The sequence below is a fragment of the Theobroma cacao genome, chromosome 9 (genome assembly GCF_000208745.1).
Source record: "Theobroma cacao cultivar B97-61/B2 chromosome 9, Criollo_cocoa_genome_V2, whole genome shotgun sequence".
Taxonomy (NCBI): Eukaryota; Viridiplantae; Streptophyta; class Magnoliopsida; order Malvales; family Malvaceae; genus Theobroma; species Theobroma cacao.
The window spans coordinates 29,389,829-29,416,432 of NC_030858.1; the positions used below are offsets into that span (position 1 = coordinate 29,389,829).

The window sequence follows — 26,604 nt, forward strand, 5'->3', positions numbered from 1 at the left end:
CGTTAGTAATTTAATCGGGTGATAAGACGAATTAGGCCAATACCGAGTTTAGATAGTTACCAGTGCATTTTTGCATTCCATATTATGCATTAATAGTCTAAATTAGTTTAATTTCAATTTAGTACCAATGTAGTGAATTTCTTGATTTTGTACTGTGTCAAGGTGGTGAGTCTTCCGATAAAGGCAAGGAAATTGCATCCGAGGACTAGTAGACAGAGTGCGTCAAAAGTCTGCATTCTAGACATTGTGAGTAAACTTACTGTCATTTTAATTATCTAAGGTGGTTTTTAGATGATTTCATGAATTCTATGGAAAAAGAAACTTAAAAAGGTAAATTTTCATGTTTTATGAATAAATGTGTTTCAATGAAATTAAATTATAAATTGTTTTGAAATTAATAGTGATTTTGAAAAATATAGTACACAGAGACTGTTAATTGTGGCAATTTGATTGGCTTATGATAAATCGGGCATGATATGCTAGTTGGCAATTGTATTGAAATGCGAATTGTTTGATTGCCTTGAAAGACTGTGAATTACAAAATTGCCATATCATGTTATTGAGTTTTATTGTATGGTGGATTATATATATTAATTAATCACTGCAGTAGGGGGTTTCTGTGGACCAGCCTTTTAGAAGGGCACAGTAAACCTCATTATATTCTTACCTCGAACGGAGAGGCGCGTACGGTATCTCATAGGGTAAAGTTTAGAGTTCACTTCAAGCTAAACCACCACGTGAGGGGGAACTCAACCAACGCCAAGGAACGACTATGTTTTCAAAACAAAAACATGATTTATGTGAAATGTGAATTTTAATAGCCTTGGCGGTCTCAGAAGGATGCCTAGGCCAAGGTGTCTCTGAGAATGGATTTATGGCACAAGCCTAGTTTTTATGAAATTCATAAGCCTCTTTACATATTTTAAATGAAATGTATTCTTATACTGTGACCCAGTTTACGATGATTTATTTTGTTGTTTCCATGTACTTAACTCTAAATATTTATGATGATGTCTGTTTACTCATTATGATTTTATAATCTCACCACCCTCCTTTCCACCCATTTTAGGTTTAGTATAGGCTGTAGATAGTTGATCTCATCGAGGACTACCGTTGGATCTGTATTTTCCAAACCGTAGGTTCACAATCCTCTTTACTTTTGTTTATTCGGGGGCCCTCTTGTTATTGTAAATTAAATTAAATATTTTAGCTTACTACATTTCAGTATGTATAAATTTATTTAGCTTTTACGCTATAAAAATTATTCACGTATAACTCTATAAATATTATTTTATAAAAAAATAAAATATTTTACTTAATATTTTTTTTATTTTCTTATTATATTTAAATAACCGTAATTTCATTTTAAATGAAGATTTTAGACTTTTAAACTCATTTTGAATATGAATTATGTGTTTTTGTACTTGTATATTACGTTTTAGCCAGTTTCAAAAATTTTGAGAAAAAATTACCAAAATACCCCTGTGAGACAAAAATTAATATTTTATTTATTTTTAGTTGGAAACAGTTTAAAATTTTTTAGAACACGATATTTGACAATGGTTGCTCATAAGGGAAATGAGAAACTGATAGCAAAGCCTTGCGGGGTTTCGGGTTGACATTCCAGGCAATGAGTGTCTACCGGGACACCGCGACGATTGTCACGGGCTCGAGGGGAGTACCGAGTCGTGACAATTAGCTTCATCAGCGAGATATTCGATTTGCATGTGGATATATCCACCCCAGCATCACTCTCACCTTTACTCTCATCGCCTTCCTCACTCTGATCTATCTCTGTTTACAAAGAACAGTAACAGTTCTTAGCCTCATCATGATTTAGTTCACTCTTTCCTTAGCCCTGGCCTTCCAAATTATCCATTGAGCCTAGTTTAATAACCCCTTGTGTCCCACTAACCTCTAGAAAGCCCATCCCCATAAAAAGGACCCCACTATCCTTGTAGCTTGGCTTGACCAACTCCTTTGGACCATTCAATATTGAGTTAACAAGTCTGCCAAGAGCGTGACTTAACATTTGGACACCACCCTACTTGTTAATGGAGCTATGCTCCCAGCACCTTTTCATAAAACTCATGTGCCACACTTGTGTCATGTGGCCACTTGTCTTGTTACCTCTACCTTGACTTTCTTTACTTGACTCGTTAGAGATTGACCAAGCCTTACCTTGTTGTTTTCATTTAAAAAGTAACCCCACCACACATTCTTCCTCTACTTCAACATCCTTTGGCCTTGTAGATCCTACCTCAAGTTCTGCACATTGCTCCTTACCCTTTTTACGATAAGACATCTCTTGAACCTTAAGTCCACCTACACACTCTATATCTCTATTAGTGTAACAGATACTTCCTTTCTTTTACCCTCCAGTACTTTCCATTTTAATTTGAATTTCTTTCTCTTTAGGCTTAAGAGGCACATATTCCAATTCGTCATTGGAGCCTAAGCTCCTATTGTCTCTTTCCACAGTAATACTCACTGATCGCAAGTATAGGTTTGTACCTCCCTTTTTTTTGGGCGGTGGACAGGCACCACAGTTCTCTCCTCTACTTTAGTGTCTTCATGAACCACCATATTCGCCTTCTCATCCACCATGATTTGTAACTCAAAGGGGTCGTTCTAAGCATGGAGTATAGTTTGCATTGGAAAAACAGAACCATCATTAACCTTAACCAAAATCAATGCTTGATCGAATCTCCACTTTTCTCTAGTGGATACATCAATTCCAATGAACTTACGCCATTATCACCCAGAGCTTTAAATAAGTCCTCATGCCATACATATTAGGGAATGGATTTAATTTTTAACTAGATCGATTAAGACATAGACATTTTCTCTTCCTTCAAAGGTTGCAACGATTCAAACCAAGAGTTGAAAATGTTCCAATAAAGCTCAATGAGAGTCTCTATTTGATCCACATTTCTAAAAGTAACAAGTGCTTGGAGGTCCTCAATCAACTTTACTGTAACCTTCACACTTTTGTCTCTCAAGGCAGCAACCTATATCTCATTTAGCTGAAAATTCTTCCTTAATTTGCCCACAACACTACAAAACACCCATATCATATCCTCCTTTCTTTGATCAAAATCAAACCATACCTCTAGGCACTCAGCTTCCTTCTTCACCAATCTTTTCCCATTGAACAACCTCATTCGTTTGAGGGGATTGCACTGAAATGGTCGTAAAGGAAGGAAATCGTTCCCACTCACAACATCCTTAAACGAGCGACCATCCCTCCTAGGCGCATTCTGGAAGTTACGGCCTAAATCTCTCACCTAGCTTTGTGGGTTCTCACAAGTCAATTCGGTTTTCCTCAGATTTGCCATTTTCACCTGCAAAAACCTACCATTCATGACACTTGGATCCCCACACTCAATAGCTTTCAGCATATCTTTTTTCTCTCTAAATCTAACAAAAATGAAGGATCCCTTGTGGCTATTACTACTCTGCTTAACAAAAACATCCATAACTCTTCCAAACGGCTCAAACCAATTCTTCACATCAATCCATGACGCATTCGGACAAAGGTTTCCCACAAAGATGGAAAACAAACTTTCACACCATTTGTTAATACTTCGAGTGACTCTATCCTTTTGCTAGTGCAAGCAAGTAAGACAGCTAGGGATTTTGGAAATTCCACAACTGATTGTGTTGGATTCAAAATGGAATTAATGAACTTTGTTTAAAGGATAGTGAAGATGTTTCAACCTTTTTCATTTTTTTTTTGTTCAAGACTATGTTTTCAGTATTAATTTTCTTTTTAGGATAAAATACTTAAACACTTTTAACTTTTAACTATAATAACACACGGATCTATTAGTTTTCAAAATGCACTCTTTGTCCCAAATATTTAAACGACATTAATGCTTAAATATGAAATGTCTAAAATATCTTTTTTCTTTTTTTACTATTTCCCTTTCTCTCAAGTCAGCTGACGGACACTGGCTGACCACTCAGCGATTAGAGATTCGGTCGGACTCCCAAAAGAGCACCAAATTGGCTCCCCTAGCTTGGGGAGCACCATCGAGTGCTTCCCATGACTAGAGGAGTGCGACCAAAGATCTAGTCAGATTTGGTCATGTATGACCAGATTCGATTGAAAGGTAGCTAGCCAGTGAAGGGAGTGCTGTCGACTGATCATTTAAGAGAAAAAAAATAAAGGAGAAAAGATTTCCTTAATTAAAAAAATTAAAAATAAAAATTATAATTTATATAATTTATAATTTTTAAAATTAATGAAAAGTAAATTTGTTTGAAAAATATTGCCATATCAGCAAATTAATAAAATATTAACAGAACCCTAACAATTGGATTTATATGTTTAGCAATAAATAATTTTTTATACAAATTATTATTTTTTATACTAATAAACTCATGTGAAATTTTGATTAAAACATGTTGATATTTTACCCTTCGTCTTATTGTTATTGTTTATTGTTTTGATGGACTAAGTTATGGCCATGTCAACGGGTACTCGACCTGGTTAAATCGGATTAGGGTAACCAATAAACGGGTTTGGGTAGTGATTTCACTACCCGAATCGAATTTGGGTAGGGTTCGGGTATCACTCTTAAGATACCCGTTATCCGAACCCGATTATGTTATATTCAGGTTTGGTCTCTGAACCCGTTTATGTATTTTTTATTATTTAAATAAGTGAATAAAACTGATGTTTATTGGATTCGAACCCAAGTAAGGAAAGAAGACAACCAAAGTCTATACCATCTTAACCAATAGTTTCTTTTGTTAAATGTTGACAAAAATATTAAAAATATAGTTAGTTGAATTATTAATGTGATGACAGTAATGTATATAAATAAAAAAATTATTAGATTACCCAGGAAAAAGATTTTAATAATTTTTTAATTTAATCGAGTTTTTAAACGGGTTAGGTTAATTATAGGGTAGTAAAAATGTAATAGGGTTAGGATTAGGATGGTAATTTTAAAATTATTCGAGTAGTTAATAGGATTAAAGTAGTTGATTTTTTATAGAGTTAGGGTTCGGGTACCTCAAAATTATAGGGTACCCTACCCGTTGACATCCCTATTCATGTTTATGTCAATCACCAAATAATCCTAAGTTGGACCCTTTATTTCTCTTAATTTGTTTTGTGTTTTTTTTTTTTTTGGTTTTAGATAAAAGCAAACTCACATTACTTAATTGTAACGCAGTATATACATTTGTACACACATTTTTGTGTATATATATCAATTTTAAATAATTGTGCATTACTGTTAGTTAAAAATCAATTTTTTTGGTTTAATATGAGGCATACAAAGCAAAGAGGTATTCATTGGCCAGATCTATCATTTTAAAAGTCAAGCTATTTTAGAATTAAAATTAAATAAAACATATATTATTTATTAATATAATAATCTAACAGGACTAGATTGGGATCAAATTTAAAATTCCATGCCTAATCCCAACGCCAAGCGAGCTTAATGAAGTTAAAATATATAAATGAGAAAATGAATTTTAAAGTTGAGTTTGGGAAATTAAATTTGAAAAAAATATATTTGAATTTTAAATTTGATATAAATTGTGTTAATTTTTTATTTACAATTAAATGGACATACATAAGACACAGGATTTTTATTATATTTCTTGATAACTTCAAATTTGTATTTCATAGCATAAAATTATGAATAGATACTTTATTAAATTCTTTTTTTAATAAATTTAAATTTTATAAAGTTGCTATAAGTAAAATAAAAGAAAAGCCATGTTCGGGCTAATGGTTGTTATCCCTCCATAGAATATTATAAGGTTCAAGATTTGAATACTTGCTCACGTTTGGTCTAACGGTTAACATACGTTTATTTTTATTATTCCTAATTTTATTTTTTAGAATACATTTGGTATATAAAGGTAAAATAATTAAATAAAAGTTAATATCTTGTCACTACTTAAGAGCAGTTAATAAATTGATTTAAATTTAAATTTCTAATTTATTTAGATAAGTAAATAATTTTTTATTTTCTCCTTAAGTTTTTCTTGATAGATTTGCCAATTGAATATATTATTAAATAGATTTATTTGATAAATAAAGAAAAAATATTTATATATAATATAAAAATATATATGATTTGATTTTAATTGTAGGTATTGATTTTTTATACTTTAGCTATTCACCCAGATGCGAGTGAACTTATTATTTTGTTATTACTTTGCAAACTCAATTTGTTACTTTAAAAAAAAAAAAGAAGAGTTGGAGGAAATTAAAATGAGCGTGTTTACCAAAAATAAAAAACACCACTGACAATCCTCCAAAAAATTCGTTTCTATAAATTAATAATTTCGAGGGGCTCGCCACCGCCACCTCCACCTCCACCGTCATGCCAAGCGCCACCGTCAACAACCACCGGCCGAGCGAGCTCCTCTCACGGTTGGCTTCCTCCGAGCCAGAGGTCAAGCTCAGGGCACTTCGCGAGGTTAAAAACCAAATAATCGGGAATCGTACCAAGAAGCTTTCCTTCCTCAAGCTCGGCGCGGTCCCCGCCGTCGCCGGCATCCTAGCCGATTCAGCTGATGACGTCATCGACTGCAACAACAACGACTGCAACGTCAATAATAATATTAACAGCATTCTAGTCCAGTCAGCCGCGGCTCTTGGTAGCTTCGCTTGTGGCTTCGACGCCGGTGTCCAAGCCGTGCTCGACGCCGGCGCCTTCCCCAATCTCTTGCGCCTTCTCTCGAATTCTAATGAGAAGGTGATTATTAATATTATTTTAATTTTAAATAGTCATACTTTTGGATCGAATTGGGATATTGATGGAATAATAACAAGAGATTTCAAAACTTTGAAATTTATCAAATTTCTTCTTGCTTCTGTTTATTTGATGCATTTAATTTTTAATTTTCATCTAGAATCAATGTTTTGTTAATTTGTTTTCAGTTGCTACAAAAATTAAATAAAATTGCTCTTGTGTATTTTGGTTTCGTGGTCTAATTCTTATTAAGAAATTCTGGCAACAAAAAAAAAAAAAAGGAAGAGAAATTTGAATTTAGATTTAATGTGTTTGTTTAAATTGTATAGCATATTTATTGCTTTTTTTGCCTAAATGAGGCATATAGTTCTGTTTGCTCAGTTAAGATGCTAATGTCTCTGCCAAAGATCATTATGACGTACCAATTCAATATGCTGTTTCTTTTAAGATATCAGAAATGGTGGGCAAAGTGTAATTCAGTAATGGAGGCTATATTTGTTTTCTTTTGGGTGTTAAAAATTTGTCATACCATAACCAATCACGTGGAGACATTGTAGTAACTTTGTGTTTGGAAATAGTTTCTAGCATGCTCCGTCAATTTGCTTCCAAAATTTTAAGTCTTAGTTTCTCTCGACTGACAAGATTAAGATTCATTGCTGAAAGGAAAGAAAAAAATCATGATATGGGATTTTCGAAAAGAGACCAAATTTTTTATGTAAGATTAAGGCATTAACTATAACTATTAACTGTCCACTTGATTCATCTAAGCCTTCTCAATTCTGAACTTTGTGAGATTGCATATGATTATCTTTTCTGTCTATTCCAATTCATAAAAAACTGTATCTGTTGTTATTGTATCCGTACACAACCATTTTGCGAGTCTGGTGTTTTTTGGTACAGTCTATGCCAGTTTCATTCATCTTAAACCTTATCAAACAAGTTTCATTATCTTAACCATTGCTGGTGACACTTTTGAGTCCTCTGTTTATACTTATCTATTTATTTTATCTTACCGCAAAGATCAATGCTTGGTTTGTTCAAAGAATCTTCCAGAGCTCTAAGCTACCCCCATAGAGTTTCTATTTCTGAATGTGCTGCAGCATCGTTGCTCCTGAGGTGGTGGGGTGATTAGTTGCCTCTCCTTTACTAGGCAGATTTGAGACTTTCGGAAAGATTCTTTATCCCTTTTGACCTTTTCAATTATATCCTCATGTAATGCATAGAAAGTGAGGACTCTAGTTTTAAGCTTGTCTTGAGTTTTTAACTCCTTTTTGCATTTCTCGTACTTTCTAATAAGTATTACGGCATTGCTTTTCTTCAGGTGGTAGATGCTGGTGCTCGCGCCCTTAGAATGATTTACCAATCAAAATTGGCCCCAAAGTATGATTTCCTTCAACAGAAAAATATGGAGTTCCTTATCTCACTACTGAATAGCGAAAATGAAAATGTTAGTGGACTCGGTGCAAGTATAATCACGAACTCTTGTGAGACTAGTTTAGAGCAGAAAGCGCTGTTTGATGCTGGTATTCTGAGGAGGCTGAATAGTCTTCTTGAATGTGGTTCTTTAAGTCAGAAAGATGCTAGTTTAGAGTCTTTAGCCTCAATATTTAAGAATAATTCTGAAGTTGTTTCGAAATTTGCGGGACCTGAAATCGAAAGACCTTTGGGTTCTATTATTGATTTATTAAAGGATAGGTACCCCCGTACAAGATTGCTTGCTTGCATGTGCTTGATTGTCATAAGGAGCACCTCTCCCAACCTCTTGCAAGATATAGGGATCAAATCTAAATTGATACATATTTTAATTGAGCTTCTTGATGATCCTGGTCAAGTTGGAGACGAGGCTCCTTTTGCCTTTTCCAGTTTGATAGCACAGAAAGAGGATCTTCAAAAACTAGCTCTTGAGGCCAATGCAATTGATAAACTTCATCACCACTTACAAAAAGGCTCATTGCATCCCAGACGTTATGAAGGAATATTGCTTGCATTAGCTGATATGTGCTCAAAGTTGGAGAGTTGCAGGTCTAAGTTCCTCTCATTGCAGGTTTGTTTCCATGCAAATTATTAATATGCACGATTAATTGTTTGTAATTTCATGTTTAGCTTTTGATTGTCACAAATCTAGAAAAGAGCTAAACGCACTAAATGATGTAGAAAAAGTATTCTAAAACTTAAAACGCTCTAGAGATAATCTGAATTTACCAACAAATACTCAAATATGCCGAAAATATCAATAATTCATAAATCTGAACTTTCTTGAAGCTAAAATAACATAAATATTCATAACTAAACCCAAAACCCTAATACTTGAAAAAGAAGTTAAATACCAATTAATAAAAATAACCTAAATAATCTAAACTAGCCCAAATATATGTAAAGATTACAATTCTATAAAATATAAAATGAAGTACTAGATAATGGAATCCCTTCCTAGCCCCAAGTAGATCTCATCTCACAATTAGACACTTCAGGTTTCAATTTCCTTTTTATGGTTATTCTATATGTGTGGTGAAAAGTTATAACTTAGATTAAGAAAGCTTCTTATTATTGGTATTTTTGCTGTGTTCCCTTGAAGCAGATGTTACTGTAATTTTCTTAACATGCACTCACTCAGGCATTTTTTCTTTAAATGCAAGGGCACACTCTCTCAAGCAAATCTTATTGGAGATTCTTAGTTGTGTGAATAATCAACTACATCAAAGTTTCTAATGTTTTCTCATAATTATAGGTGTTGAATTTGGTAACTGATGCACTAACCGTTGATAGTGCTGATGTACGCACTGCAGCTTGTATATGTTTGAAAAGTGTCACTCGATCAATCAAGGTTTGTAATGTGGGTAACAGTTTTGCAGTATTAGTTTTGATATTTAATGCAAATAGAGCTTATGAAATGCCAATTCAGAATTTGAGTGCAGGCTATTTTATTAATGAAATGGTCGTGGTTCCTTTGGTTCAGCTTTTTCTTGACCCTTCCACTTCTGTCCAGGTATGAATTAAGCTGTTAAAATTGGAATTGGATAATTGTTAGGTAAAATCTGCACTGTCTGCTTGAAAACCCAAAAAGGAAAGGTATTGCAGGAGGTTCATTTCGCAATATAAGTTGTCATCGGATTTTGAGCAATCTGAATTTCTTGTTAATATTTGTGCTCTGACATCTCTGAGCACACGAAGACAGTTGAATCTAAAATGTATCACTGAATTAAAATCTGTTAGGTCAACCTAATTTTAAAAAATATGTTGGGTTTAACCGAATTTAATTAAAGTATAATGGCATATACTTAACTTATATTTCCTTTTTTTATTTAATTGGGTTTGATCTGGTTTAGTAACCAGTTTTGGCTTGGCATGTTAATGTGCATGGGCTTTAGGTGGCAGCAGAAGCCAGAAAGGCCTGATGCTTTTCCCGTGCTTGATGCTGTATGGCTTGTGAATGGGCTGTTTGGTGTTTTGCTGTTTTTTTCTCTTTTTATTTTCCAAAAGTTTATCAAGGTGCATTTTGGTGATTATTAGAAGTAAATCTTATGGAGATCTTGTAAAGTTCGGAAGCTGTTATCTTTTGACCTGAAAGACTGCTTCAACCTCTGCTATATGCTTGTATTCAGTTTTATATCAACTTAAAATTAATCATTATGAAAACACCTTGTGTGAGATTAATTTTCATATTAATTGTCCTACAATTATGTTGTCTATATGTTACATGTTAAGCCATCTTGTTCCAACAGATCCCGAAGCTTATGAATTAGGTGGATATTAACACTTGCCATTGAATCCTTTTGTTTCCAGGTGGCTGCACTTGGCGCTATTAGCAATGTAGTGGTTGATTTTACAACACATAAGTGTATTTTTGTACAATGTGGAGGGATGAAACAGCTGGTTCAGTTAGCAACATCAATGGAATCAGCTGTTAGGTCTAATGCTTTGTGGGCTTTGAAGAACTTTGTATTCCTAGCAGACAACAGGCTAAAAGAAAGTGTTTTCTCAGAGCTGACAGCATCATTATTATCAAGCCTTATCTGTGGTAATATGATTTGTCTACTTGCAATCCTTCAGGTTGTTTTTTAGCTTATGTGGTGATGTAAGTTCAAATCAAGACACTTCTTAATGTGCATTTACTTTGCAGATCCAGAGCCTTCTGTGCAGGAGCAAGCTTTGGCCCTTGTTCGTAATCTAGTTGATGGATGTATAAACTCAGTTGAGTTTATGTTTGCTGAAGATGGTCTTATATTAGGGGCCATTGGAAGACAATTACAGAGTACTGTGAAAGCTGAAATAGGGATACAGGTTTGAAATCAAGGAAAATAATTAGTTCAGAGTGCACTTATTGTTTGAATAGTGACAAAATGCACTAACAACAGATATAACGTTTGGAATTTCAATCGTTTTAAAATTTAAAATTTGAAATTGCTTTTGGAATGAAAATCTCACATCTAGCATTCAATTTTGTCTCTTTCGCCAAGAGAGATTTCTTTATAGGGCAGTCAAGATATTACATATCTAATTGTGCCCTTTTCATTTAATAAGTCCACTTTTATTCTACTTTGATATTTGGAAGCACAAATTTTGTTTTGGAATAATAATTGTAACTAATCCTTTTTGCAGTTAAAATTTAACAAATTTGCATACATGGTTAGAATGATGATCTCAATTTGATTGTACTGCATCCTTAACCAGGAGAAAGTTCCCTTAGTTGCAGTCAAGATCTACACCTTTAGTTATGCTCATTCAAGGGTCAAATTTTATGCTACTTTGATTACGGGAAATACATTGAAAAATTGCCATTAGAGAAGAAGTTTTGCAAACTTGATAGTTGGCTTGTTGGATGTTGAAAACTTGCCGGAACTTTTGAATGATGTTATTTTATTTTTATATTATTCCATCTAATGATTGGAAAGCTCATTCTGCTATAGTATATATTTTTAATTTATGCCAGTTCTTTCTAATAAGTTATGAATCAGCATATAAGTGGATGCTTATCATATAGGATTGGCTACATATTTTAGGTTTCGAGGACTTCTTTCTCATCTATTGAAATATGGTTTCTATACATCTAAATAGCTAGTTATAAATGTGATTATTTGTCTTCTTTTTTTTTTCTTTGTTCAAGGGCAACAACAATTATAAATTTCTAACAAATATCTTTCGAGATTTTATTTGGTTTCCATATAATAGTCCTGTGACATTGTATTGAAGTGGACAGCTTAAGGATGTTAGAGGTCATAAATACATATTATCACAATTAAATTACAGGAGTAAAACTGTATGATAAAACTATAATTTAATACTGCGTTAAATGTAATTTTCTCTTTTTAGTGTATGATAAAATTCTTTGCCATGTAGGGAATGTATGCACTATGCAATGTGGCGAGCGGGAATGAGTTTCACAAGGAGGCAGTAATGCACCAACTCTTTCCACAAATGGTTGACAAGAATCAATCTTTTATGATTAATTTTTTGCAGAGTAATGATAGCCAGCTACGTACAGCAACTGTGTGGACAATAGTGAATCTTACTTGTCGATCAAGTCCTGGTGCATTTGGCCGGCTTGTAAAACTGCGCAATGCCGGAATAGTTTCTCAAATAAAGAATATGGTTAATGATCCATGTGTTGATGTTAAGGTCATTAAATTTATGTTTTGGAGCTTCTTTTTCATTTTTTTTTTCACTTTTCTGATTAACCTAATATCAATATTTGTGGAACAGCTCCGAGTGAGAACAGTGCTAGGGCAATCTATGGCTTTTGGGGACAATTAAATATGTCCATATTCCTTCATTACTTGAACACCAGAAAGCAAGAGATTTGAGGCAGTTTGTTAATCAATTTTAGTCTTCAGCGCATCTTTTTGTAAGAAATTGTCAAGGCTTTCTTCTGTGGCTTGCAACAAAATGGTGAGTTCTAGTTGATGTTTTAATTGCTTTAATTGATTATGGTCATAGAACCGGACTCTGCCAAGTGCTCCATCATAAAAGTCTAAATGGGTTATACATGCATGTATTGCTTTGGAAGGCTGATCCCTGCTCCAGTTCCAAATATGAAAGGTCAAATTGGATAAAGTTCCCATTGGGAGTTGCATTTTAACTTACTAGAATTTTTAAGATTGTTTTGAAGTCAAATATTTCTCTTATCACTTCACAGTTATGGGTGTATTGGATTTACAAATTATTCGATTCATGGCTAAATCCTCGTCTTTGCAATGCTTTTGTTTTGCAGGCACAATGCATTGCTTTCAGTGTATTTTTTTTGTCCCAGTTGGAGCAGTGTGGGAGCCTCGTTGTTTTTGGGTACCGAATGTCAGTTTTATGTTTAAAATATGAAGGATACATAAATTTTGTGTCGATTTTTTGTATGTATCAATTGAGCATTGTACATGAAACAGTGTACCATGAGAACTTGTAGATATTTCCTGTCAAAATAGTGTATCACTTAATGAAAAGCTTTGTTGTTTTCACCCTCAAAAAGTTTGTTCCAACTCATACACTTAAGAAAGGCTACTAGTTGGCAACTTTGTTAGCACTCGTTTTGAGTTGTGTGAAATAAAATCGCTGAGACTGTTACAGTAAATGCTTTCTTCTCTCCACCTCTCAAGCATATGTATAGCAAATGTCTGCTGCTGCAAGTGTTGAAGCAACTACGTCAAAGACCATTTCGGAAATAAACTGCTTCTGCTGTTGCCGTTAACCAAGTCGCTCAACACCACCAAAACAAGTCCTCACCCTCGTACATACACCAAAAGCGGACCCAAAACAAAGAAAACACCGCCCCAAGAGCAAAGCCCAGACAACATCAATAAAACAGCCGACAAAAACACCAGCTCAACCTGAAACATCACAACCAGCACAAATCCCCTCTCACTCCAAAACAATCAACATACCCCTAGCTGTGCTGACATTGATTATGTTAGCGAGTTGCACTTTAAAGAAATGAGATTATATGAAGTGCATTTCAAGTGCCTAAGGTGAAGTGAAAAACTTGTGTTCAAATAACAACTGATAAAGGATATATAGCTCATGATATGACCATTTCATCATCAATTTCTATTACGGTGACAAAAGCAACCTTGGGCCAATCTTCTCCCTTGTTTTTCTGCAACCGTTGCTTCAACAAAGGACAGTCCTCAATTCGTAAAACAGAGAGGGATTCAGGCAGCTCCGGACCTGACATAGATTGAAGCTGAGGGCATCCACTAATTTCGAGCTTTTGGAGAGAGGTGAGATGCTGGAGTCCTCTGTTGTTGAGTGATCTCAAGTTGGGAATTTCAAGGATGTGCAGAGATGTAAGAGTTGAAGGCAGGAAACCCTCCTCTGGAAAAGACTCCATACCTTGGCATTTACCCTGGATGCTTAATAGTTTAAGAGAGCAGAGCCTCTTCAAATCCCAGTCCATGAGGCTAGCAGCGAGTTTGTTACAAAAGGAAACAAATAATGAGCGCAAATTGGAAGGCAAACCACCTTCAGGAAACGACTCAAGTTCTGGACAGTTACGTATCTGCAATGACCTTAGTGATGGGAGAAGGGAGTGCATCTTTTCAGGCAGTGACTTAAGATCCACAGAGTCAGAAACTTCAAGGCATCTGAGGTTGGGAGCATGCAGTCCACCAACTGGAAATGACAAAAAATTTGGGCATAAACTGATTTTCAGAAACTCGAGAGATGGGAGAACCTGATTAGGCCCCTCTGAAACTGAAAGGGAATTTAGTTTACACCCCCGTATAATGAGATGAGTAAGCTTTGGGAATAATTGTAGCTGGAGGGACTTTAGAGAATAGCAGCTGTATGATATCAACAATCTTTGAAGGGAAGCATAACTTGACCACGCAGGCAATTCTAGTCTCTTACACTTCATGATATCTAGTCTTTTCAAAGTGGCAAGCACAACATCTTGAGGAAGGGACAGAAGAGATGGGCAGTCATCGATTTTCAACTCTTCTAAACAAAGGCTATGCATTATCCCTTCAGGTAGAGATTCTATTGTGTTGCATCCTCTAATCGTAAACTCGTGCAGCCCAGGCAGAGCATTCTTCAGAAGTACCTTATTTGAATATCCCAAATGCAATTCGTAGATAGTTGGAGCCTGTGGAAGTGAAACCATGATCTGCCGACAATCAATGATCATTAATTTTCTCAATGAAGGAAGGTAGTTAGGCATCATCCCACTTAGCTTGGGACATTTTCGTATATGAAGCTCCCGAAGACATGGAAAATGTCCTCCTTCAGCATCTTGTTCAGAGGGAAGCCATTCCTGCCACTCCAACATCCTCTCAAACCATAAAACTTCAAGACACCTAAATGGCTTAATTGTAGATGAACTGTTTCTGTAGAACTCAACTCCAACTCTCTCAACCGCATCAAGCCCAATGATAAAGAGACTTTTGAGTGATGGTAGTTGCCCAAGTGGTGGTAAGAAGAAGCAGTATTTGCAATGGCTAAGCCGCAAAGACACTATATTTGAGAATGAACAATCCCCTAACCAATCAGGAAACTTTGTGCCACCATAGGATTCAATGGATAGCTTTTTCAAGTTTATATGAGGTTGAAGCATGCTCAGTACATCTCTTTCATTTGATGTACTAAGAGTATGACCACTCCATTTCAGTACTAACTCAGTAAGGTGCTCTTTGTCCTTAAATTTTGCCTCCAAAGCATCTCTAGGATTTGCAACATTTTGAAGATTGACAATAGTTAGCCTGCCTCGAAGTTGCTGGAGCTCCCCCAACTCTGAAATGCTACATCCACTATGGTTCCCCAAAATAAAAGCAGATAGTACTTGTAGATTTTTCAATCTACTCATTTGTAATGGCATCTCTTTTATTCTCAGTGTCCCACTAATATCAAGCTGACGTAAGTTGACGAGTCTTCCCATTTGGGTGGGCAACTGATTGAGCGAACCACAATCTGCTAATAACAGTGTCAGCAAATTATGCAAAGAACAGATGGATTCTGGTAGTCTCTCAATTGCAGTGCAAGACAGATTCAAATAGCGGAGAAGTTTCAACTCTCCTATTGTACTAGGCAACTCTTTTATATTATCATACTTGGACAAAGATAACACCCGTAAGCATTTTAATGTTGGCAATAGATCATGATATACTTCATAAGGTAGCATTTCAACCCAGAAAAAAGGTTTCATAGGTAGGAAGGTCCGCAGACACCTGGTTTCATGAAAGGCATTGAACTTTTGGAAATCATCAAAACCAGTTCTCATATATGAACAATGACGAACTGTCTTTGGGATTTCATTAGAATCATCGACCTCCAAATGCAAACAAAACCCGTCGGATACAAATTTGGCTAAATCATGAATGAGGTCATGCATAACAAAGCACTTTCCATTGCAACTTGATTGTTGGAAAAATGATCTTGACAGAAGATTGTTGAAGTACTCAACCCCCACTTCTTCCACACTCTTATTTCTTCTACGTTGCGGCAACAATCCTTCGGCCATCCATAACAGGACCAGATTCTCCATTTCAAAATCATAATCCTTTGGGAATAAAGCACAATATGCAAAGCATCTCTTTAGATGTGAAGGAAGGTGATGGTAGCTGAGAGTTAAAGCAGGAAGAATGTTGCCATCGCCAGTTGGTAAATCCCACATATTGCTCTCCAACACATTATGCCATTCTGTGACATCTCCTTTGGATCGAAGGAGGCCCCCGACTGTTTTGGCAGCCAAAGGCAGGCCACGGCACTTTTTCACAATGTGTCTACCAATAGTTTCCAGGTTTGGTACTTGTGAACTGGAATTTATGTTATCAAATGCATGGTTTGCAAATAACAACCAACATTGCTCATCTGCTAATTGCTTCAGATGGTAAGTTGGAACAGTGCGCATAATTGATGCAACACTTTCATTTCGTGTTGTGACAATGATCTTGCTTCCTTGGGCTCCATGAGTTAAAGGTCTCTTTAAGGCCTCCCAATGGACATAATTTTCATTCCAAACATCGTCTAAGACAAGCAGAAATTTCTTATCCATTAAACACTCTGTCAGCTTGACCTGAAGCAAATTAAGTTCCCCAACCTCACAACTCAGAGAAGTGATTGCCACAAGAATTGCTTTTGTCACTCGAAAAACATCAAAATCTTCTGAAACACAAACCCACATTTTGAGGTCAAAAAATTCCTTCACTCTGTTGTCATTGTAGACAATTTGAGCAAGGGCGGTCTTACCAATCCCACCCATACCAACTATAGAAACTACCCCTACTCCATCTCTGCTCGAATCATCTGACAGTAACAACTTGATTATAGCTTCTTTATCATCATCTCTTCCATAAACACTGGACTCATCCACCAAGGAAGTGGCCTGTAACTTTCTCAATTTTTTTTCCCCAAAACCTTCTCTTAGGGAAAGGATATCTTTCTGTCTTTCAAGATACTCAACTCTCTCAAGAATCTCTTGCAGCTTAGATTCAATTCTCATATTGAATGGATTAAGAGAAGAGAAAAACTTCCTTACCTTGGTTGTGCTGGATTGAAATTCAGCTTCTAGCTTGCATCGCCAAGCTTCAGTTGCAACCTCATCCAGGAGGTCCTCTGCATCATAAACAGCATCTTTAAGCTCGTTAAGCCACTTCCTTACATTGTGGTGTACAATCTGCTTCCCTTCTGCATCATCTAGCACGGCGTTGACAGACAGCAAGGTAGCTTCCAGCTTCTGGAAGAGTTGGCGGTTGAGTCTCTCTCCCCTGATGAAGTCTAGGACATCAGGAGAAGCCATCCTATCAAACAGAACTTGAAGAAAAGCAGATAGGAAAGCTCCACCCACCAATTCAGCAGCCATGCTTTCGAAGAATTGTAGGAGAAAACAAGTGATTTGCGTTTGCAGACAGGAAATCTAGCAAAATTTGTTGAATGTGTCAAAAGGCTTGTAAGGTTTCAATGCTTCAATAGTGCTCTTTGACATTACTTTCGGAATCAATCAAGAGGTGGTAGTTAAACAAGTTCAAGTGTTAATTGTGGAAAATGTTTACTCATTCTTATTTTAATGACATTTATTTCTTTAATTTCAAAATTAATAATATCAGGTTAATATATTAAACATTTTCTGTTATTTAATATTGCGTAGGATTGTGTTGACGTGATAAGTTTTTATTAATGTGATATTAAATTTGATGACATGACAATAATGATGTAGTATTTCACGAGTGATACAATAATAATGCTGACAAGCACTAATATAGATTCTATAAGTGCAAACATGAAATTATCTAATGTGAATAAATGATTTTAAACGCAATTGCAAAAGAAAATAAAAATACAAATAGATTTTTAAGATTTAGGAAAAAAATATTGTGAGATAAACAAGAATTGAATTTGTGTTTTTTCAGTTTAAAAAAAATTAAATTTGTGTGCTTCAAAATTTAAAACAGTGAAAAGAATATTATGAAATAGATAAAAAAAATTTTGTCATGTTGTTATTAAAACATCATCATGTTTAATGCCACGTTGGCAAGAAAGTGTCATGCCAACACAATTAACAGAAAAATCCTAATACTGTTAATTATTAGACTAACATTATCAATTTTAGAAAATATAGAGAATTAATTTATTGTATAAGAACTAAATCCACTATTTGAATAGAGTACAATTTAACCTTTTATTTTTAATTTGAAGTAATTTTGAATTCTTGAGAAAATCTAAAAATTATCATTTTGTGTATTTTTTAAATGAAATTTCATAATAATTTATTTTCTTATACATCTTAATGAAAATTACTTGAAAATATAAAAAAAACTGACTTATTTTTTATTTTCCAACATCATATATTCATTTTAGACATTTTACCTTTTCATAACATTTTTTCACAATAAGCCAAGCATTAAAAAAAATTTTAAAACCATAATTCTTCATAACAATTTCTGATAACACTTTCCAAATACATGGTTTTTAAAGCATAATAGTAATATTAGACCTCAATGGGTTATCAAGGAATAAAAATAAGATCTCATGGGCAACCAGTTACGACATGCTTGGTCGAGGAAAATGATTTATTTATTTTTAATGTGAGGTTGGAATAGTAGATATAAACCCATTAGCTATTTTGAATTTCAAAGAATAGAGCCTAAAATAAATATGCTTATATAGTGTGATTATTACTAACCCTGCCATGTAAAAAGGTTTTTTTTTTTCTCATTTTCCTCATCTTCTGCTCCCTCTCTCTTTTCATCCACCTCTCACATCTTCTCTGTTCAAGCATATCCTACCACTGTAGTCGATATCGTCCTCTGTCTCTCGATATCGTCCAAATGCTTATTCTTGTCTTCCTTTCACTGTCGTCACAATGGTTGGTTGGTTGGTTGCGAGAAGTGTTAATTTGGCTCTCCATTGCACCGGTGACACCTCCATTAACGATTTAGAAAAAAAAAAATTAAAATAAAAAATTATATGAGTATTTTAATAATAAATTATTAAATTATTAATAAATATTATAAATTAAAAGAAAAAAATGAAAAAAGAGAAAAATAAAAAATATGATAATATTTTAATATTAAACCTTAATGTTTTAATACTAAGTCTTAATCTGTTAATAATAGCATAGTTAAACTATTATTATATTATAATTGAATAAAAAATATTTACAAAAGATAATGAGTTTAAAAAATCTCAAAAATTGTGTTAAATTATAATAAAATGTATTTTTATCATTTTATCACTTATTTTTTTATTATTCTAAAATTACTTTTACCAAGTAAATATTAAAATAATATCAAAACGACGATTTCATTCTATGAATTAAACTATATAATAAGTTTTATATTCTTATACAATAACTATTCCATTCTTCATCAATTTTATTTCGTGAACCAAATGATTCCCTAATAAAATCTTGATTCTAAGACCACGATACACATGGCATAGCACCAAATGGTTGTCTATTAAATTTTAAAAATAATAAATAAATAAGATGTAAGGTTAGAGACCTAAAAGGTGTCAAAAATAAAATTAGACATGTAAAAGAGTCCGGTTAACCATCCAAACTTGAAGGCTCGTAGACAACTTTATTATATGTTTGGTTCATAGAATAGAATGAAATGAAATAGAGTAGATATTCTGATAATAGAATACAGGAGAAATCGAATGGAAATATTATTATTTAGTTTGGTTGATGAAAGGGAATAAGGTAAAATTGTTATTATGACTTATTGTAATGTTTAATTGGTAACAATAATTTTGAAATAATAAAAAAATAGAGGATAAAAAAATAAATTTACTTTTTATTATAAATTATATTTTTTCTTATTCTTTTTCTCATTATTGGCAACTTATTCATTGAGGGTGGGAGTTATTCTTTATTATAATATATGATTATTTTATTTTTATTTATATTTTTTAAATATAATAATTATAATATTTAAAATGTTAATAATTGATAATTTAAATATTAATATTTTATTATAATTTAATATTAATGTGATTAAACTATTAATAGTTTTAATTAATTTTTAAATTTAAAAATATTATTTTTTATAATATATAATTAAAAACTTAAATTTTTTACTTTAATTTTTTTCTTTTCATCTTTTCTCCTTTGATCAACCACCAGATATGTGGCTGGCACAATGGTGCACTTATTTGGCGTTCCTTGTGATCGAATCTGGCCACTAGGGCACTAGATTGGCACTCCTAGTGGCCAAATATGGCTAGGAAGTGCCAAATCCGACTACGAGAATCTGGTTGGGAAACGTCAACCAAATCTAATCATAGACACTAAATTTGGCATTTTCTCAGTTGGATCTGGACAAAGAGCTCTAGATCCTATCCTAAAACTACCTCTACCATCACTTTTACTGCTAATGCCCCCTCCGATGGTGGGTGGAAGATTAGAAAGAAAGAAAAAGGCGAAAGCTGAAACGGAGGGAGAAGAGGAAAAGAGAGAAAAAATGTTTTTATTTAGGTAGGGTTGTAATTTTTTAAACTTGTAAAGAATATTTTGGTCTTATCATTTTCAAAAGCTATTCTTCAATTATGAAAAATAAATACGATGAGAGTTGGTATAGGTATTTCTCGATTTTAGGTAATTTTAGAAAATAAAGATTTCAGTAGAATGACTATTCTTTGAAATAATTAGCAACCAAACGAAAAAATAAATATGTTTAGCTATTCCCCCAACCAAATATGCTATTATAGTAAGGTTAAGTCCCAACTCTTACTCACCAAAATATATAACCCTAAACATTTGCCAAGTCAAAAGATTACAATATTCTCTTTGTTCCAATTGAATTGTAATAATTGATTTTTATCTTTGATAAAAGTTTTTTAAATTTGATTTTTATCATTTTAAACAATTTAATGAATTAAATTTTATAAAACATAAATTTACAAATTATTTCATTCAAAAATGTTTAAAAAATATTTTTATCAATAATAAATATAAAACAATAAGAAATTCAAGTTAAAAATATTTTTAACCAATCAAAGTCATAATAGGGCCAGTTTATTGGATTAGAGAAACTAGTAATCATTTCTACATTATTATTATTATTATTATTTTCAAAAATTAAAAATCTTAAATTCTAACTAAGGAAATATTCTTGCCAATGATGATCAAATCCAGTTTGGATGAGGTGCAGTGGAGCCAAGTCCCTGTTTTACAGGAAGAACCTACTTGGTAAAAAAAAAAAAATTATGGAAATATTCTTAGCAAGACATCTTTATGATTTTGGCATTGTAATTATTACACTTACCTTCAGCTTTAGCCCACTACAGTTGAATAGGCAAACCCAGCTTGAGTTCCATCCTTTAGAACCATCTGAAATGATGGGTACTTTACTTTTTATGTACAGTCTATAATTTACAGTGCTCAATCATGCTAATGAGCTGGGTGAATAAAAAATATAGGTAACAACATTAATTCTTTGGGACCCAAACTCCTTGATTCTACTGAAAGGATACCTATGGCCACTAACAACACCAGAAAAAATCAGAATGGAATTTGGGATATGCCCTCAGCCAATCTTCTCTGTGTTTGTATCATCTGAGGGCCAAACCACAGTGTCCATGAGCCGCTCGCGCATCAATTCCAAGTTCTCATCCGAAATCTCTTTGTATATTTGAGCATGGTCACATTTCTATTCCAAAACATACATAACACACAGGGATCAAAAGATTTGTATTTCCATTTCTTTCAGCCTTTTTTCTGCATCAAATGCTAAACAAACCTTGCAAGACATGTTTTTCCATTACCTTAACCCACTTTCCATACAAATGAAGCCTTGTTATCATCACTCTTTCTGCAAGCTCTTGCCTCTCCTGTCAGTCAGTGCCAAAGATGAATCAACTCTCTTCTGTCTTTTTATATATGTTACGTCTGATATGTTATAGGTTGTAATTGTAGCTGTGTCACTTAAAAGTTTCAGGAGGAATTTGCTGTCTTAAGCTAGTTAAGTACAGTTTTAGAGTGAAAAGATTCTTGACCTACATTTTCCTGGAAACAAAAAGAATGCAAAACAAGACTCTTTAGCACTACCTTCCCAAGAATGCGGATGAAACGCTTGCCCTCACTGGGCTTATTTGTTGCAACAAACCTGCCAAAATGAAGAGTAAAGCAGAACTTAATACAACAGAGTTAATTAGATATCTTTCTTCATGTTTACATTCTGTTGATGATGTTAGCCGATGATATGTATTCAAAGAAGAGTCATTTGATTGGCTAGGTTCAAGGCTTCAAGCTGGATTTGAATTTCAATATAGTAAAAATGCCACTTACTGATAGAACCATGTATATTGAGGTGGATTCATCTCATAGAGCTGATTAAGAACAGTCCTCACCGCTTTGTATGTGAAATAGTTGAGTAATTGCTGCAGGCAGAAAATCTTAGTCATATAAAAGTAACCTTGACTGATTTAACAAAACTTATATGCATTACAAGGGCCAAGGCCTGGGCTTATCAGTTGGAGATAAATCGAAATTAAATTAAGCTCTTTGACAGATTGTTTGTTCCCTTCATCTGCTTCACTCGGACGACTAATTGACTATAGTTATCCTTAAGCAAAAGCCATATTTACTATTAAGAAACAAACTACTAAGAAAAACATTTGCATCCATGGCTCTCAATGTGCAGTTACTTTCAACACACTTTCCCATAGTACGTATCATTGTTCTGTCTTTAGTACACTGATCTGCATAATATCATATCTTAGGGTCTGCAATATTCAAGAGTCTGAATTAGCTGCAACAACTTTTATGAGTATCCTAATAATTCTTTAAAAATTGGATTATATTTCTCCAAAGGGGTCAAAGTCCATGTTACGATGTTGTTAAGGATTTCCAATTAAGGCAACTTCCATCCCTGTTATGACCAAAGCCTTAAGTGCCATTATGATTGGGTTAAGTATACATTTAGCCAAAGTAAACATAGTTCTAAGCATCAAACATTTGAAACAACAATGCTTCGATTCATCTAACAGATGCCCAATCCTAACATAAGAGAAATGCCCACGTTTCTGGACTGAAATTATCCATAAAAGAAGGGGAAAAATCTCTTGAATGTAATTAATCCAAAACTTTTCCAATGAGATGTTGCCTCATAGCAGTAAGACAAAAAACAAAAAACAAAAAACAGAAATTAATGCAATAGTCTCACCGTTTTAACATCCTCAAAACTGTCTTCATACTGCCCTGCTACCTCGTTAACGACCACAAGTCTCCGGTCCTTACGCTGCTTCCTTGAACACCTATTCACAATACCTGGAATCATTTTCCCTGACAACCTCCAGTCCTGCCACGAATCTACAAAAGAGCTGCCTAACTCCAATGACCCTGGCCTTGCCACATGCTTTCTTTTCATTGAATTCCTTTGTAAAACCAATTCCCCACCACCTTTCAGGTTCATGTTGGTGGATGGCAATGCATCCAAGCACAAACATGGACCAGTATGAGAGTCTATAACAGATGAACCCATCACAGACAAAGCCCCCACCATGTTCCTTGGTGAACTGAGCTCAAAATAACAACAGTTGAAAGCTTCAAAAACACCAATAACCTGATCAGGGCTTTGCCGGCTTTATTTTTCTATATATTGGAAGGTAGTTAAGAGAACAAAAGGTACCCACTAGAGAAAATGATGGGAGTTTGAAGATTGAAGTCAAAGATTCATGAACAAGGAAAGAGGAGAATGGAAAATAAATGGAAAGCCTGTTGGGTGCAAAGGGAACTTGTGAAGAATGTGGTGCTTTGAAAGGGCAGTTGAAGAAGGTTAACCAGACAGTTTTTGAGGTCCAAAACTCTCCAAGCCAAAACAAAATAAAAAGAAAAAAGCGTTAAAAACACAAAATCAAGTTCATTATTTTGTAAAGGATTTAACAACCAGGTGGACGGTTGCCCCAAGTTCGTGGGTCTCTTTGGTCTTTGCCACTTGTGTGAACCTAGTTGGTGTCTAAACGTGTTAAATTCATCAAACCCCAATCAACTTAAAAAGAGTTTTGTTCCAACTTTCCATCTTCCAACAGGGGCGGTAACTGATTTCTAGTCCACGTGCAGTTTAAACCGTCAAATAAGGCTGCCATGAAATTTACTCTTTCTTTCTTTAAGCAAAAAGAAAGAAAATTTGGATTCATGCTTGTATAGACTAATATTATTTAAAAAATTTAAGCATGTAAGGATATATGCATGTAACTATTTTTTGAATTATATTTCAATTGGACTAATTGAACTAAATTATTTTAGATTGTGAATTTTATCGAGTCCTATATTATTTTGGATCGGATCAATTTGAATTTCAATTATTTAATCATTGTATTATTATGAGTTGGATCAAGTTGAATTTGAGTCATCGCACATATCAAATCAGTTGAAATCTCAAATTATTTGGAATCATTTTGAAATATTTTTTAAAATAACTTTTATATATTAATTTGAAAAAATTATGAAAAATAACCTTCTTCACAAGTTCAATTTAAAAATATATTTTTTATAATTTTAATTATTTTTGATCAATTTTTTTATATGACTTGACAATAATACTCATTAAACAATTTCAGACAAATTAAAATGATTTCAGTTTTCTCTCTCCCGCCATCCAGATAAAATTTTCAAAATTAAATCTTGATTTCTCTCTCTGCTCAAATATGTCTATCTCGTCATCCAATTCGCAAAGATGACATCAAGCTCTTTCTTATTTTGTTTTTTTTTTTATGGTGGATCTTAGGGTTCTTAAGGGCAATGAATAACGATTTTGCTTTTTGCAGGTAGCGATTTTGCTCAGAGAGAAAGAACAGTTAAAGCATATTTGATGAGTTTTATGGTGGTTCATGATTTTATTGTGTCTGGGATTGGGATGATTGTTAAGTATGTTTGCTAGGAATTTTGATTTTTTTTATAGGATTTTGAGTTGAAATTGTTTAGAGAATATTTTGTAAAAATGGTATATTTTATTTTTGTATAAGGGGAGTGAGCAAGGCCTCTCGATAGGAATATATTTTCTCTTACTTTGGAGAGTTATGGAGTTTTGTAACCTATTTTTTATGAAGTGCACAATTTGATGGCTTAACAAAAAAAAGTATATGTTTTAGGTTTTTGAGTTTATTGGTTTATACATAGAACTCCAAAATTGAGTTTACTGATTATTAGGTATTGCGTGACTTAATCACTGTGTGACTAGTTTTTTTAGGCATTACGTGACTAGTGTTTAGACATTACATGACTGATTTTTAAGCAATGTCTAAGTCACACAATGCCTTACTAACTGGTCACGTAATGTCTTACTAAAAAGTCACGCAATGCCTTATCAGAAATTAGTCACGCAATGCCTTATCAAAAACTAGTCACGTAATGCCTTATCAGAAATTAGTCACGCAATGCCTTATCAAAAACTAATCACGAATGTTCAAAGTCAGTTACGCAATGCCTATCAACTAGTCACGTAATGCCTTATCAGAAACTAATCACGCAATGCCTTATCAAAAATTAATCAAACAATGCCCAAAGTCAGTCACGCAATATCCAAAGTCAGTCACGTAATACTTAAAAACTAGTCACGTAATTTCTAAAAGCACCAAAACTACTGAATTCTATTTAATAAGATCAACAATTTCAAACGATACACCATATTCCATTTAACAACATAATTAATGAATATAAATACTCAAAATGTTCAAAAGTTTTTCTTCATATATTAAAAATCACTCTAAAATGTTTAAAAATACTCAAAACGCTCAAAGGTTTTCTTCGTATATCAAAAACTATTTCAAAATACTCAAAATGCTTAAACATTTTTTCTTTCTGATAAGAAATACTCTAAAAATAAATAGTCAGGTGAAGAAAGCTCAAAAAATATGAGTCAGTTTGAGGTACAAATCTAAACATACTTGACTCGTTAATAGGTTTCAGGTTGAGACGCGGATCCAAATAAATGAGTCGATTTCATTAAAGATAATTTTATCTAAATTTTAATTCTTTTAGTTAAAAACAGTTAAAATTATGAGAAAGTTTATTGTCAAAAATACATTATGCATAAGGCCCATTTAAAAAAAGAACCCATTTAATTTTATGTTATAAGAATTAATCTACAAATTGAATTGATTACTTAAAATATATATATAGAGTAGAAGAACGAGAGGATATTATCAATGAATAGAAAGAAAAAAGAGTTGATATGATAGCGTCAAGTGGGTAATTGGGTAAATTTGCATAGATCACTTTTGAAACAAATTTTATTTTTTTGGTTTATCATATGACTTTTTTTTTTATTTGAATTCAATTTTTTAAATAGATATAAAAATATTACCATTGAGTTATTTTTTTTCATATCTAGGAGTTAAATTAGCACAAATTTTTTCATAAAAAATTAATTTGATAAAATGTTTAGCATTCAATTTTTTAAAAATCTCTTACTTATCGAAGATAAGATTAAATTATCTTACTTATTTTGAAACGTTTGACATA

General features: G+C 33.5%; 3 protein-coding genes across 6 annotated transcripts; 1 reads left to right on the forward strand and 2 right to left on the reverse strand.

Moving 5' to 3' along the window:
• Positions 6,217-13,168, forward strand: LOC18589841 (armadillo repeat-containing protein 8). 4 transcript variants are annotated; one of them, XM_018127666.1, is made up of 9 exons: positions 6,217-6,725; positions 8,044-8,766; positions 9,451-9,546; positions 9,625-9,708; positions 10,506-10,740; positions 10,843-11,003; positions 12,060-12,338; positions 12,423-12,608; positions 12,931-13,168. In XM_018127666.1, exons 1-8 carry the CDS (start codon positions 6,351-6,353, stop codon positions 12,471-12,473), a joined length of 2,004 nt encoding a protein of 667 aa, XP_017983155.1. In that variant the 5' UTR covers positions 6,217-6,350; the 3' UTR covers positions 12,474-12,608; positions 12,931-13,168. The 4 variants fall into 4 exon arrangements, with proteins under 4 accessions (XP_017983155.1, XP_017983154.1, XP_017983156.1 ...); XM_018127665.1 differs by having other exon boundaries at positions 9,451-9,708; XM_018127667.1 differs by lacking the exon at positions 9,625-9,708.
• On the reverse strand, positions 13,467-17,674 carry LOC18589842 (putative disease resistance RPP13-like protein 1). The gene has a single exon (XM_018127664.1). It carries the CDS (start codon positions 17,500-17,502, stop codon positions 13,726-13,728), a length of 3,777 nt encoding a protein of 1,258 aa, XP_017983153.1. The 5' UTR covers positions 17,503-17,674; the 3' UTR covers positions 13,467-13,725.
• LOC18589843 lies at positions 21,346-23,960 on the reverse strand. Its single transcript, XM_007014997.2, has 5 exons — positions 23,306-23,960; positions 22,429-22,520; positions 22,189-22,246; positions 21,906-21,971; positions 21,346-21,790 (listed from the first exon to the last, which is right to left on the reverse strand). Exons 1-5 carry the CDS (start codon positions 23,642-23,644, stop codon positions 21,668-21,670), a joined length of 678 nt encoding a protein of 225 aa, XP_007015059.1. The 5' UTR covers positions 23,645-23,960; the 3' UTR covers positions 21,346-21,667.